This window comes from Nicotiana tabacum, chromosome 4, assembly GCF_000715075.1.
Source record: "Nicotiana tabacum cultivar K326 chromosome 4, ASM71507v2, whole genome shotgun sequence".
Lineage (NCBI taxonomy): Eukaryota > Viridiplantae > Streptophyta > Magnoliopsida > Solanales > Solanaceae > Nicotiana > Nicotiana tabacum.
The window spans coordinates 81994033-82007823 of NC_134083.1; the positions used below are offsets into that span (position 1 = coordinate 81994033).

Sequence of the window (13791 nt, forward strand, 5' to 3'; positions counted from 1 at the left end):
TCTGTTAACCATCCAGAATCCACCCGGGGCCCTCGGGACTTTAACCAATTATACCAACACGTCCCAAAACACATTACGAACTTAGTCGAGCCTTCAAATCACATCAAACAATGTCGAATTCATGAATCACACCCAATTTCAAGTTTAATGAACTTTAGAATTTTAAACTTCTACATTCGATGCCGAAACCTATCAAACCTCGTCCGATTGACCTCAAATTTTTCACACAAGTCATAATTGACATTACGGACCTACTCCAACTTCCAGAATTGGAATCCGACTCCGATATCAAAAAGTCCACTCCCAGTCAAACTTCTCAAAAACCTTCAAATTTCTAACTTTAGCCAAATGACTCCAAAATGACCTACAGACCTCCAAATCCACTTCCGGATGCGTTCCCAATACCGGAATCACCATACGAAGATATTCCCAGACTTAGAATTCCAAGCGGACATCGATAACATTGAAATACACTTCAACCCAAATTTATGGAATTCTTCCAAAGTGCTAACTTCCACAATAGGTGCCGAAATGCTCCTGGGGTATCCAAAACCCGATCCGAACATACGCCGAAGTCCAAAATCGTCATACGAACTTGCCGGAACCTTCAAATCCCAATTACGGGGTTGTTTACTCTAAAATCTAATCATAGTCAATTCTTCCAACTTAAAGCTTTCGAAATGAGAATTTGCTTTCCAATTCAACTCTGAACTTGCGAAATTTCAATTCCGACCACGCGTACAAGTCATAATACCTGAAGTGAAGCTTCTCATGGCTTCAAACTGATGAACAACATGCTAGAGCTCAAAACAAACAGTCGGGTCGTTACACAAACCAAACGACCCTTTTCCTAAACCCGGTCGGGACCCATTAAAACAACCTGCTCTGCCTCTTTTAAAATCTTGGCTATTGATCTCGAGAGATCAACGACCCATAATAAACCGCCCACTTTTAATTACCCAAACCACGAAACGAAAATCTCATTCCCCCTACTTTCGCTGCCCCGATACGCTCTCAAATTCTGACTGGGGAATGAAATTATTCTAAGATTCACTTACCTTATTTGTATTATCTCGCTATGGGTCATGCGTTTATGGTATTACTTAGGTACTTTCCCTATTTGGTCAAGCATTATTTTCTATATCGGACCAGATTGACTTCAATCTTCGAGATTTGGACGATATTTTGTCCATATATATGGAAAAAGGGTCTGATTCCTCTCATCATTGTTGATACCCAGTTTTGACCTCATATTTTTATAAGTGTCACATATACTTTATTTTGCATTATTACCTAATTTACAAAGTTCATATAAGTATTTTCCACGACTTTCCATAATTTTGAAGCTTTAAAATTGATTTTCTTGCATTTTAATTACTTGAATATGTATTAATTCCCCTTTTAAATTATTTTATGATGGGTTAATCATCCAAATTTGATTATTTGCATCCACATATATGTTTTATAATATTTTACTTTATCTTATATAATTATATTTGCATTATTAAACTATTTTACATAATTTTGCAGTAATAGCCTATATGCTGCGCATAATTATATTTTTATTATATTATTTGTGCCAAATGGAATTTTATATTTTTATAATGTTACTGTTATTTTAAAGGCATCTTAATACATAAATAATATTTTTATTATTTGTTAATTACCTCTTATAAATTATTTTTCGTGTATTTAATTTGTAGCCCAATTTGGAGCCAATTTCGAACTCAATCTATCAGACCACACGCCAAGCCATTCAATAACCCCAAAGCCCAATCCATAACGACCCTTGTGTTTGACCCCATCATGACCCACTTCAAATGACCCGCCCGACCTATTCTTTAATCCAGACTGTTGATCTCTCAAGATCAACGGTCCACGATAACCCCACTATTTTAATTACATCCGCCCCAAACCCTAGCCCCATTCTTCAGAGACAACCACCTCTGAACCCTCTCTACTCCTCTTCTCTCTCCAGAAGAACCCTAACTGTGTCTCTCTTAATTATCTCTCCTAATCCCGTTGATAATGGGATTCCACCATTGTTTGCTTACCATATCTATGTTTCTCATGTTTATGGTATTACTTAGGTATTTGCCCAATTCCAGCTAATAATATCTCTATATAGGACTGGAATAAACCTCAATCTTGGATATTTGGATAATATTCCATCCATGTACATGAAAAAGGGCTTGATTCTTCATACCGGTTGGCCGATTTTTGAGTATTAAACCCTAACTAGGGTTTGGAGTTTGATTTCTTTCCTTTACGGTTACTTACCGATTACATGTGATATTTTACTCTTTTTGTTCATGTTTACTTGATTTCTTTCCTTGTTTACTTGCCTGATTCAACACTATATAAACCCTTTTTCCATCTCCCCTAGAGGAGGATCTTTTATGAATTAACTATTGTTACTACCACTATTCTCTCACTCTCACTTATTCTATACTATTATAAGATTTTGATTTTGGCCGGCTGAAAGCCAAGGCTACCGGGATCTGTTCATTAGCCTCTTCCAGCGCAAGCACTGCTCGGAGTCCACTTAGAGGCTCTTGTGAACTCTGAAGCACCGGAGATTTGAGGCTTCATTATTCTCATACAATTGCTGCTATTCCTGATATTTTGAGTTTCTCATTCTCTATTTGCTTTGTTTGCAACTGGTTAGTACCTTATACTCTCGCAATTCTACTTCTCTGTGTTTGTGTTTATATTATGTGCACTAGTGCTACTTGGATTTCCCTGAGTTAATTTTGATATTATGCCTATTCGTATACAATTCTGCTTGTTTAATACTACTCTGTAGTTCCTCTAGCTTTAATTCTATTTAGGTTTTGATTTTAACTCATATTGGGCTAGTTAAGTTGATTCATGGTGCCTGCCTGATTCATAATTAAAACCTGATTGATGTTTGTTGCACCGTTTTTTGATTTCTTGTACTGAAACCCTTAGGAAACTATGTCCTTGCTTAAAATTACTCTCTTCTTATTGAATCCTTATACATAACTTGTTGTTTCTCTGCAAATCATGTGATAATACTATCTAAATGCTTAGCCTAATATGTTTTTTTGCCACTGTTAGCCTTAATATATGCCCTTATAAGTGTCCAACCTAATTGATTGCTCATCTTCATGTTTAAGTATAACTAATTACTTAAGGTTTGTTGCTTATCATGAATCCATGACTTAGATTCTCTTATGGAATTAATGCATGCCCATAATTTATTTGAATGTGTTTTTGCTAAGACTTTCATGTACAACATGTTACCTCCCTGAAATCACCTTGTGATTATGTGGATTCCCTATGCCAATATTGTTACAATTCCCAGGCGGACTTGTTTCTTTGCTATGATGTTATGTGCTCACTGATTGCTTAGGACTCCTAGGGTGAATTCCAATATATGTCTAGCCTATTCTACCTATATCAACTAAAATAAGTCCTAGTCCTCTTCATGTGAAGTATATTTGCCTTACTAATCTGAAGATTAGCTTATACTCATTTGTCATGGATGCTTACTTGTTGGATTTAGAATCTTTGTGTCATTTGCCTGAACATTTCACATGTTAAGTTCTGTAAGTTAGTTGTGATCATTAGGCTCTCTTTTCAAAGTTTTTCTCGTGATACTTTTTCCCCTTTGCTTGATCTGATTATGACTCTTGGACTCCATGTCAAGAATCATACGTCTAGAGTTTACTGATATTAGTTTGGAATCATGCCTACCTTGAATTTGTGCTTTTGCTGTCCTATGATGTTTCAACCTGTCGTTGAGAGCTTGTTTCTATCTAAGCCGTATGTGCCTGTAAGGGATTTTTTATAGCCTTATTTGTGTGTCTTGGTCTGAAAACCTCTACTCTCTGTCAGCTATAGTGTTAAGGAATAAAGTCCCTATGTCTTAAAGTTTGTTTAACTGGCCTAGTACTTAACTTGTGTCATTATGGCTATTAAAGTATTCCATGGGAAAGCTAGGCATCGGTCTTATGATTTGGGCCTAGTTGTTGGGCTAGTTGGATACTCAGAATTGAAGCATGTTAATAACCACCTGTAGTGTGGGATTGTTCATCACCTAAGGCTCTAGGCTTAGTTGAAGGCCAGAAGCCGCCGCTGGGTATTATGTATTTACGTTGGGCCTGTAGTGCTTCTAGTTGGGCTTGTGATCATTCTTTTGAGCTTGTAATTATTTTAATCTAGGCTTGTAATAATTTGTAAGCAAACAACTGGGGTGTTAATAAAATTGGAGGGAAGCGGGTATCTTCTAATGCTCGTATAAACGGGGCATGCCTATAGGATCTACCTACTTTGTTTTCTACCTTGTTTGACATGATTTATTTTTGTACACACATAGAAACCATGCCTATAGGAAATCACACACTTCACTTAACTTGTCTAATACCTGTACACTATGCAAGGCATGTTAGTTTGAGTAAGTGTTGTACCTGTTTCCATGTCTATTGCTGTGCACTATTAGACAACATGTCTATAGGAACCAAACGCCAATAACTACTTGTTTAGTTATTAGACAACATGCCTATAAAATGCAATAATACATGCCTTTATTAATGCTAATCTAGATATTATCCCTCGTCAGAAAGTAGGTCCATAAATCAAACGCCGTTAACTCTAAGCCTTCAAATAGTTTTACTACCTCAATGCATAAATAATTTAGAGATCATGTCTATAGGTTTATAACACATGTCATCTGTAGATTTGTTAGTCCAGAAACCGCAACACTGCCTGTATAATACTGGAATCATATAGAGATCATGCATATAGGACTTAATGACTTTAATGCGTCTTAGTTCCCTAAAATATGTACTTCAGTTCTACCCGATTGCATTCCTTGCTCATGTGTGGAGGTGAACTTAAGCCATTTGTTGTGTTTATGTGAAGTCCTATATGTTTTGAACGCACGATTAGTATTATCATTTTGAACAACCTAGGTAACGTCTAGAACCACCCAAATAGAGGTCCAAAGCCTCTTAGACCACATGTATGGGATGGGTAGTGCATGTATAGGGTACGATTTAGAATTGAATTAGAGCGCCTTTAAGTAACAACTTCAACATAGTAATTGGGTAGCAGGAGATGATAGTCTGTGCTGGCTGAATAATATGAGCAACCCCTATCTTAAGGAAGTTGTGAAGTATTATTTATGCTGCACGGGGTGATCCTTTAGGTTAAAAAACTTAGGACCCCCTTTATTTATATAGTTGTTATTTACGCTTAGTCACCTAACATAGACCAATGTAGTTGTATCCTTGTAATCATTAAAGATTTATACTAATTCTCATGTGTTATGATAAGACTCTTCGGCTTCTATATTTCCCTTTGTATATTCGATCACCTAACTTAATTACATAATACACATAGTTTAAAATTTGGCGGGGCCCCACAGTTGTGGACCTCGAAGAGTGCCTAACACCTTCTCTTTGAGGTAATTTGAGCCCTTACCCGATCTTTGGTGACACAGACTAGTCAAACAAAGTTGTTTGTAAATAGATGCCCTAACGCACCTTAAATATTGTTAGGTGGCGATTCTTCTCTTTTAATACTTCCTTTAAAAGAGTTGTCACACGTCAAGGCCCGCTTTCGCGAGAAAATGGGGTGCGACAGCATGGTGACTCTGCTGGGGATATACTTAGGCCCGTACCATAACGAATTTGATTTATGTGAATTATTTCCCTTATTTCCCTATATTTATTTAAATTTCTATGACATGCACATCCTTTCCCTTATTCTCCTTTATTTGTTTAAACTTCTATAACATGCACATCCCTTCCCTTATTCTCCTTTATTTGTTTAAACTGCTATGATATGCACATCCCTTCCCTTATTCTCCTTTATTTGCTATGACATGTATGTCCTCTCTCTATTTTTTTCATCGTGTCTAAGATTACTATCATGATTCTCCCATCCCTATTTCCCTACTTGCTTCATACGTCATCGCACATTTTCATGAGCTAAACTGACTTCTCTTTTTGTCTTTTTTTTTCTTTTCTCTTCTTTTCATGTTCACCTTTATTATGTTATTTACTGCTTTTGTTACTATTTTTGCATAAAGCATGTTCCACATCATACTCCACTCATGCCTATTATCAACATAGCAGTGCTTGATGAGTGTCCGTGCTTTCTTGAAATCACTCTTTTTAAATCGAAAAGGCTTATTTACAATAGACTAATCGATCAGCAGTGCAAGTCAATGGTCTCGTGCCTTTCCCTCTTGAGTTGTTCACTTTAGAGTACCAGTCTAGACCTTGCTATAAACCACACTCCGATTTAAAATATACATGTATCATGCTGAACCTAGTACGGATTGAGACGTCATTTACGTAACAACCCACTTAGAATAAAACCTTGTCCAAAGTCTGACGGGATTTCTACAATCCCAATAGACACTATCATATTATGTGCATCACTTGGAGAAAATGTGCCAACATATTGATCATTACGGCGTAAGTAGTCGAATTTGGAGAGGAAATGGCTAAGACCTTGCACCTTGTGATAAAAATCATGTGAGGAGAGTACTTGGTAACCTGCCATCTTTGCTGAATATTCAACCAAATAGAGAATTGATTGAGGCAACTACCATGTTCTAGGATGGGAAAAAAGTTATCTTCCGATTTGGCAATATAGAAATGACTCCTCTCCTATAAGAAATGGGGGGTTTCGCCAAGTTGCCATGGGATAGTCCCGGACTACTGGTGCCAGAAAATTGCACTCCCTGCGCTTTTCTGAAAATGTTGGGTTTTAAGAAGAATGATGAACTGCTCTATCAAAAGAATTCATATATCCCTTTTGAGTTTCTTTACGAGCGTTATGGGCATAGCAAGTCATATCGTCTTCATCATGATGATCTAGACATTACTCCTTTGGGATGGGTGCATTGCCGAGTTTATGTGTTCATTGTCTGCTTCTTAGGGTTGTTGATCTTTTCAATGCAAGGAGGAAGAATTCATACTTGCTTAGCCTTGGTCGCCAGGACATTAATGGATGGTATCGAAGGACAAACTTATACTATCATCCCAATGATCTTAGCTGAGATGTACCGTGCTCTAGATCGGTGCAAACATGGGTTTGGACACTTTGAGGTTTGCGATCTATTGCTACAAGTCTGGCTGCTAAAACACTTTCAGAGGGGTGAGTATCGTCAACAGCTTCTATGAAGGCCAATGAATGACTACATAGCCAACCATCACCCAAAGAAATTGATGTTTATTCCAGACAGGCTTGCAAAGCCTAGAAATGTTGTAAGTTGGGTGTGTTTCTTCAGCAATCTGATAGACGAGCAAGTGCATTAGATGTTTGAAAGTTTTCCTAGTAGTGAGTTCATCATCAGGTCAAAAGGATCTAGAAGGGAATATGAAAGAGAGACTTTGGGATTGTCAAGGCATGAACAACGATGAAGGAGGAAAGCTGGCAAAAACTTACTTATTGCTGGACATGCGCGATCTAGGGAACATGATTTATGGGGTCAAGAGAGCCAAGCATGGAGAAGGTCCTTTAGGGACCAAGTAGATTAGGAGATGATGCTCTTTACTTATTTCTAGCTTAGATTAGATTTCAATGTAATAAGGCCTAATGCCATTAGTAACTTCATTATTATTGTCGATTTAGTGAAAGTTTGTTTTGGCTTATTTTCACATTAATGAAATGAAGTAAAGTTGGCATCAATGTGTAGCTTAGGCTTACCTCAAGCACAATGAGGTACCCCAAATTAGGACGCGAATTATTGCATGACTTTATGAAACGTGTTTAAATATTGCGAATACTCTTTTATTTCACCTTACTAACTTGGTTGCCTTTTTACTTTTTATTTATTATTATTCTCATTCCCAAAGGTTGGTTAGTGCATATTAGCATCACCAACATACCACACTAGATTCAGAGGTCCTTCACCTCATCCTCCACTTAGAAACCCTAAAAGCGAAAGCAAAGGCAAAGGGAAAATGGATGATTTAAGTGGTATCCAGAGAGATAATGTTGTTGTGGCGGAAAATGTTGAAACTTCATATGGTAGAAGCACTCCAAGGAAGAATGAGTTGATCTTACGTTTGAAGCAGAAAATCCTGAAACTACAGGGCGAGCTTGAGCAACTCTGAAATATGGCAAAATTTTCCCTAACTCTCAATGTTCCCGACATCAACCATTAAAACGCGACTACCCATAACCAAACACTGCCACAAAACACACAAAACCAGAATCCACCACCCATAGCTCCAAATCCTCCCGCACCACACCAGTATCATAATCCCGTACCTCCTTAGAACCTTAACCCACCACCAGTGCAAACCTCTCAACAACATCACCATCATCCAACTCTATACCCGCAAACCACTACATATCACACTCCCCAAAATGCACTGTAACCTACTCCCGATCCACAAAACTCAACCAACGACCACCCGTAGATCCAAGTTCCAGAAACTCATCAAAGCAATCTTATATATGTGTAAACCTTACCCCATACCCCGCAGCAAACCCTATACATACCCAAACTGACTGAGAAGGACATGCTCATTAGAGATCAAAGGTCGCAAAGGTAAGGCCAGCACTCGAAGAATAAAATACTGAACAAGTTCTTTGTTAGAGCTCAAGATTCGCGGTATTATGAAAGATTGATGGTCATCGAGAATCACAAGTTCTCAGACATCATCTAGTTGGGAGAGAGAATAGAATAAGGAATCAAAAGCGAGATGATGACTAATTTCGAGGCACTTCAAGCCACAAATAAAGCCTTGCAATCAGGAGGTATTTCAAATAAGAAAGAAGTAGGTGTTGTGATGGTAGCCCAGGGTCCTAAGTCTCCCCTCACATACAAAACACCTCCACCCTTTTATCAACCCTCACCCCCAAAACACCAATACCCCGCCACCACCTACCATACCTACAATACTCAACCTGCATATTACGATTCATCTCCCCCCGCCCGCTAAAACTACCCAAAACCACATCCAAATTTCGACCGTATAACACCTAGATAATACACCCTAATTGTTGAACCTATAGCCCAACTATATGAGAGACTGAAGGCCACTGGTTACATCACCCCTATTCCTAATGTTGTTGTGGAAAATCCTTCCCAATGGATCAACCCCAACGAAACATGTTCTTATCATTCAGGCATGAAGGATCATGCCATTGAGGAATGTCGCATGTTAAAATACAAGATTCAGACGATGATCGACACTAAGGTTATAAGGGCAAAGGAAGCCGCACCGAATGTACGCAATAACCCTCTCCCAGATCATAGAGGTGAGGGAGTGAACGTGATAGAAATTGGCGAGAGATGGGATCAGGAAGGGTCCTTCGGACTCATTCGAGAGGGGGACACTCCTAAAATATCTCCGGTCACCCTCACGCCAGTTGTGGTACAAACCCAGGTGCCATTTGAAGTTGAGGTAGCTGCACTCTTCACTTTAATGGTAGCTCCCACACCATTGTACAAGCATGATACCATCCCATGGGATTATGTTACGGAAGAAAGAAGAAAGGAAAAAGCCAAAATGGAAGAAACAGGTGCCGCACAAGGTATGACTAGAACTGGCAGAGTTTACACACCCGAGAATCTAGGAAGAACGAGCAAAGAAGTTTCACCTAAGCCACCTATTGTTGAGACTGGCACTGACGACCTTTGGAGGAAGATACAAGCAAGGGAATACTTTGTTGTTGACCATTTGAATAATACTCCTGCTCAAATATCCATCTTATCACTGTTGCAAAACTCAAACGCACACAAGAATGCCTTGATAAAAGTGTTGAGTGAAGCTTATGTACACGCTGACACTATTAGTGGAGAGATGACTAACATGGTCGGATAGGTACTGGAGAGTCACAAAATTACTTTCCACAAAGATGAGTTACCGCCAGAGTGCAATTTGAGGACAAGTTCATTGCCAGGGTCCTGATAGATGGAGGTTCGAGTTTGAACATAAGTCCACTTACCACTCTAAAAAGATTAGGTAAGGGTCTGCACGAGATATGAATTGGAAGCAAGAATGTGAAGGCATTTGACGGATCTCAGAGCCACTATCGGAGAAATCAACCTTGATCTACAGATGTGTCCGACTTGGTTTGATGTTGAGTTCCATGTGCTAGATATATCTGCTACTTACAACCTATTATTGGGACGACCATGGATACATGCAACTGGGGAAGTGTCTTCTACTCTGCACCAAGCTGTGAAGTTTGAATGGAATCATCAGGAGGTGGTCATTCATAGAGACCGAAGCAACCCTATCTACACCAACCAGACCGTTCCAGTCATTGAAAACAGGATAAAGTTGGGTGGAAAAACATATCATCGAATTAAGAGGGTGAACGCAATTGAAAAGGATTGCTGGTGGAGCAAGAAGATAGAAAGCATATTGCTATGGACGAGAAATGAACCAGGAAAAGGTCTTGGCAAAAAGCTTTAGGGGATTACTAAACCCGTTCAACCACAGTATCACGGAACGACCTTTGGACTCGGATATAAATATACCATGTAAGAGTATCAGAATTGGATATTGCCATGGCGCGCCCATTATTATCCGCTGAAACAACCCGTACCACCTCTGCACCAGACATTCCATCAAGCTGACATGATGTGGGGATCCGAAGAAGAAGAGATTTTGGATGGTATGAGGAAGCTGTTTCTGGATGAAGAAGACATGGACTGTAGTGCAATTGTTGAGGAAGAGGAAGACTATACCATTCAGACAATGGAAGAGGGAGTTGTTCTCAAGAACTGGACCGCTGCACCATCCAGGGCCCGCCGAGTTCCTGGGTAGCCTAGCAAATTAGCATGACTTATTTACAAATTATTTTGAGCATTTAAGACATTTTCAGTATGTTGTTTTGAAATAATTACTCGAGCCATCGAGTCGTACTCGTTGACATTTTAAAGTTTTATAAATGCACTATTGCTTTTCATATTTATTATTATCTTTCTACATTCTTTTCAGCATAATTAGTACATATCCTGATGAACCTACGACTATGACATATAATGAGATAACGCAACATAAGAACAATGATACGAAATATATAGAAGATGATGTAATACCTGAGGAAATCGTCAAACAAGTAGAGAATTTTGAGAACAAACCAAAGTCTAATTTGGAGGAAACTGAGGCCATTAACTTAGGGGATTCTGAAATAGTTAAGTAAAGAAGAGTATGTCAGGTTCCTAAAGGAATATGAGGACATTTTCGCATGGTCCTACGACGATAGGACTGGGTTAAGAACACCCATAGTAGCTCACAAGCTACCCACCAATCCTATGTGTCCACCAGTAAAACAGAAGCTCAGTAAATTCAAGCTAGATATGAGTTTAAAGATAAAAAGAAGAGGTCACCAAACAAATTAAAGCCAAGGTTCTCCAAGTGGTCAAACACCCAACCTGGTTAGCCAACATTGTGCCGGTTCCAAAGAAATATGGAAAAGTTAGAGTTTGTGTTGATTACCGAGATCTGAACAGAGCAAGTCCTAAGGATGATTTCCCATTTCCTAACATACACATACTAATTGACAAATGCGCCATGCATGAACTCCAATCCTTTGTGGATTGCTTTGCAGGATATCATCAGATCTGGATGGACGAAAAGAATGCTGAAAAGATCGCCTATATCACACCATGGGGGGTATATTGTTACAAAATGATGTCGTTTGGTTTGAAGAATGCTGGGGCCACCTACATGAGGGCCATGAAGACTATCTTCCACGACATTATACACAAGTAAATAGAGGTGTATGTGGATGATGTTATCATCAAATCTAAAAGGAGTTTGGATCACATAGCAGACCTAAAGAAATTGTTCGATCGTCTTCGAAAATAAAATTTGAAGTTGAACCCTACAAAATGTGCCTTCGGAGTCCGTGCTAGAAAAGTGTTAGATTTCATCGTCAGCCGCCGAGGTATTGAGTTAGACCCGTCAAAAATCAAAGTTGTCCAGGACTTGCCGCCACCAAAGAATAAGAAAGATGTGATGCATTTTCTAGGACGCCTCAATTATATCACCCGTTTTATAGCACAATCAACGATGATATGTTAGCCAATCTTCAAAATGTTGAGGAAAGATACTGCAACAAGCTAGATCGGAGAATGCCAGAAAACATTCGACAAAATCAAGGAATATTTATCTAAACCACCCGTATTTTTCCCACCAGAACTAGGAAGACCTCTACTGCTTTATTTGTCTGTGTTGGATGGAGTCTTTGGCTGCGTTCTGGGGCAACATGATAAAACTGGGATGAAAGAGCATGCGATATATTATCTAAGCAAAAGGTTCACGCCTTACGAAGCCCGATACTCTTTGTTAGAACGCACTTGCTATGCTTTGACATAGATAGCTCAGAAGTGGAGACATTATTTCTATGCGTACACTACATATCTCATATCAAGGATGGATCTACTAAAATACATCTTTCAGAAACCTATGCCTACGGGTAAGTTAGCAAAGTGGCAGATATTGCTGAGTGAGTTCGATATCATCTATGTAACTCACAAGGAAGTCAAAGGGCAAGCATTAGCTCATCACTTGGTAGAAAATCCCTTAGAAGGAGATTACAAACCATTGGAGACGTATTTTCACGACGAAAAAGTGTAATTTGTAGAAGAAGACATTATCGAAAAATACGATGGTTGGAGGATGTTCTTCAACGGAGCAACAAACTTCAAGGGAGTGGGCATCGGAGATGTAGTAGTATCAGAAACCGGTCAACATTACCTGGTATCCGCAAAACTCAGGTTCCCGTGAACCAACAATATGGAAGAATATGAAGCCTGCATTTTGGGACTCAAGTTGGCTATCGACATGAACATTCAGGAGTTGCTAGTAATCGGAGATTCTGATCTATTTCTAGGAGAACAGGCTACTAAGAACACCAAAATATTACCATATTTGCATTGTGTACAAGATTTGATCAAGAGGTTCACAAAGATAGAGTTCAAACATGTTCCAAAGATTCAGAATGAGTCTGCAGATGCATTATCCACATTGTCTTCCATGATACAACATCCAGACAAGAATTTCATCAACCCTGTCCCAATAGGAATCCATAAGCAGCCAACTTATTGTACTCTTGTTGAAGAAGAGTTTGACAGAAATCTGTGGTTCCACGACATCAAGGAATACTTGGAAAAGGGAGAATATCCAAGGAATGCTAAACACACTCAGAAGCGCACTCTCCGAAGATTGGCCAATCATTTCTTTCAAAGTAGAGGAATTCTGTATAGAAGAACTCCTGACTTGGGATTATTGCGATATGTTGATGCCAAGGAGGCATCTAGACTGCTCGAAGAAATACATGTCGGAACTTGCAGACCCCACATGAACGGTTTCGTTTTGGCCAAGAAGATATTAAGAGCGAGTTATTTTTGAATGGCTATGGAAACAGACTGCATCAAATATGTTCAAAAATGTCACCAATGCCATATACATGCTGATATGATACGAGTACCGCCCAACGAACTCATTGCAACTAGTTCGCCCTGGCCATTCTCTGCTTGGGGCATGGATGTCATCGGACCAATCGAACTCGCTGCTTCAAACAGACATAGGTTCATTTTGGTGGCTATAGACTACTTCACAAAATGGTTTGAAGCCATATCCTATAAGGATGTAACTAAGAAGGTCACAGCAAATTTTGTTCGGGACCGCATTATTTGTCGATTTGGAGTACCTGAGTCAATCATTACTGACAACGAAGCCAATCTTAATAGTGACCTGATGAAAGCTATGTGTGAAACATTTTAGGTCAAGCATCAGAACTCTATAGAATACAAGCCACAAATGAATGGAGTCGTAGAAGCCG

General features: G+C 39.1%; 1 protein-coding gene across 1 annotated transcript; it reads left to right on the forward strand.

The window, feature by feature from the left end:
• The first annotated feature begins 12743 nt into the window (after nt 1-12743).
• LOC142180007 (uncharacterized) lies at nt 12744-13358 on the forward strand. Its single transcript, XM_075250924.1, has one exon. It carries the CDS (start codon nt 12744-12746, stop codon nt 13356-13358), a length of 615 nt encoding a protein of 204 aa, XP_075107025.1.
• The last annotated feature ends 433 nt before the right edge of the window (nt 13359-13791 follow it).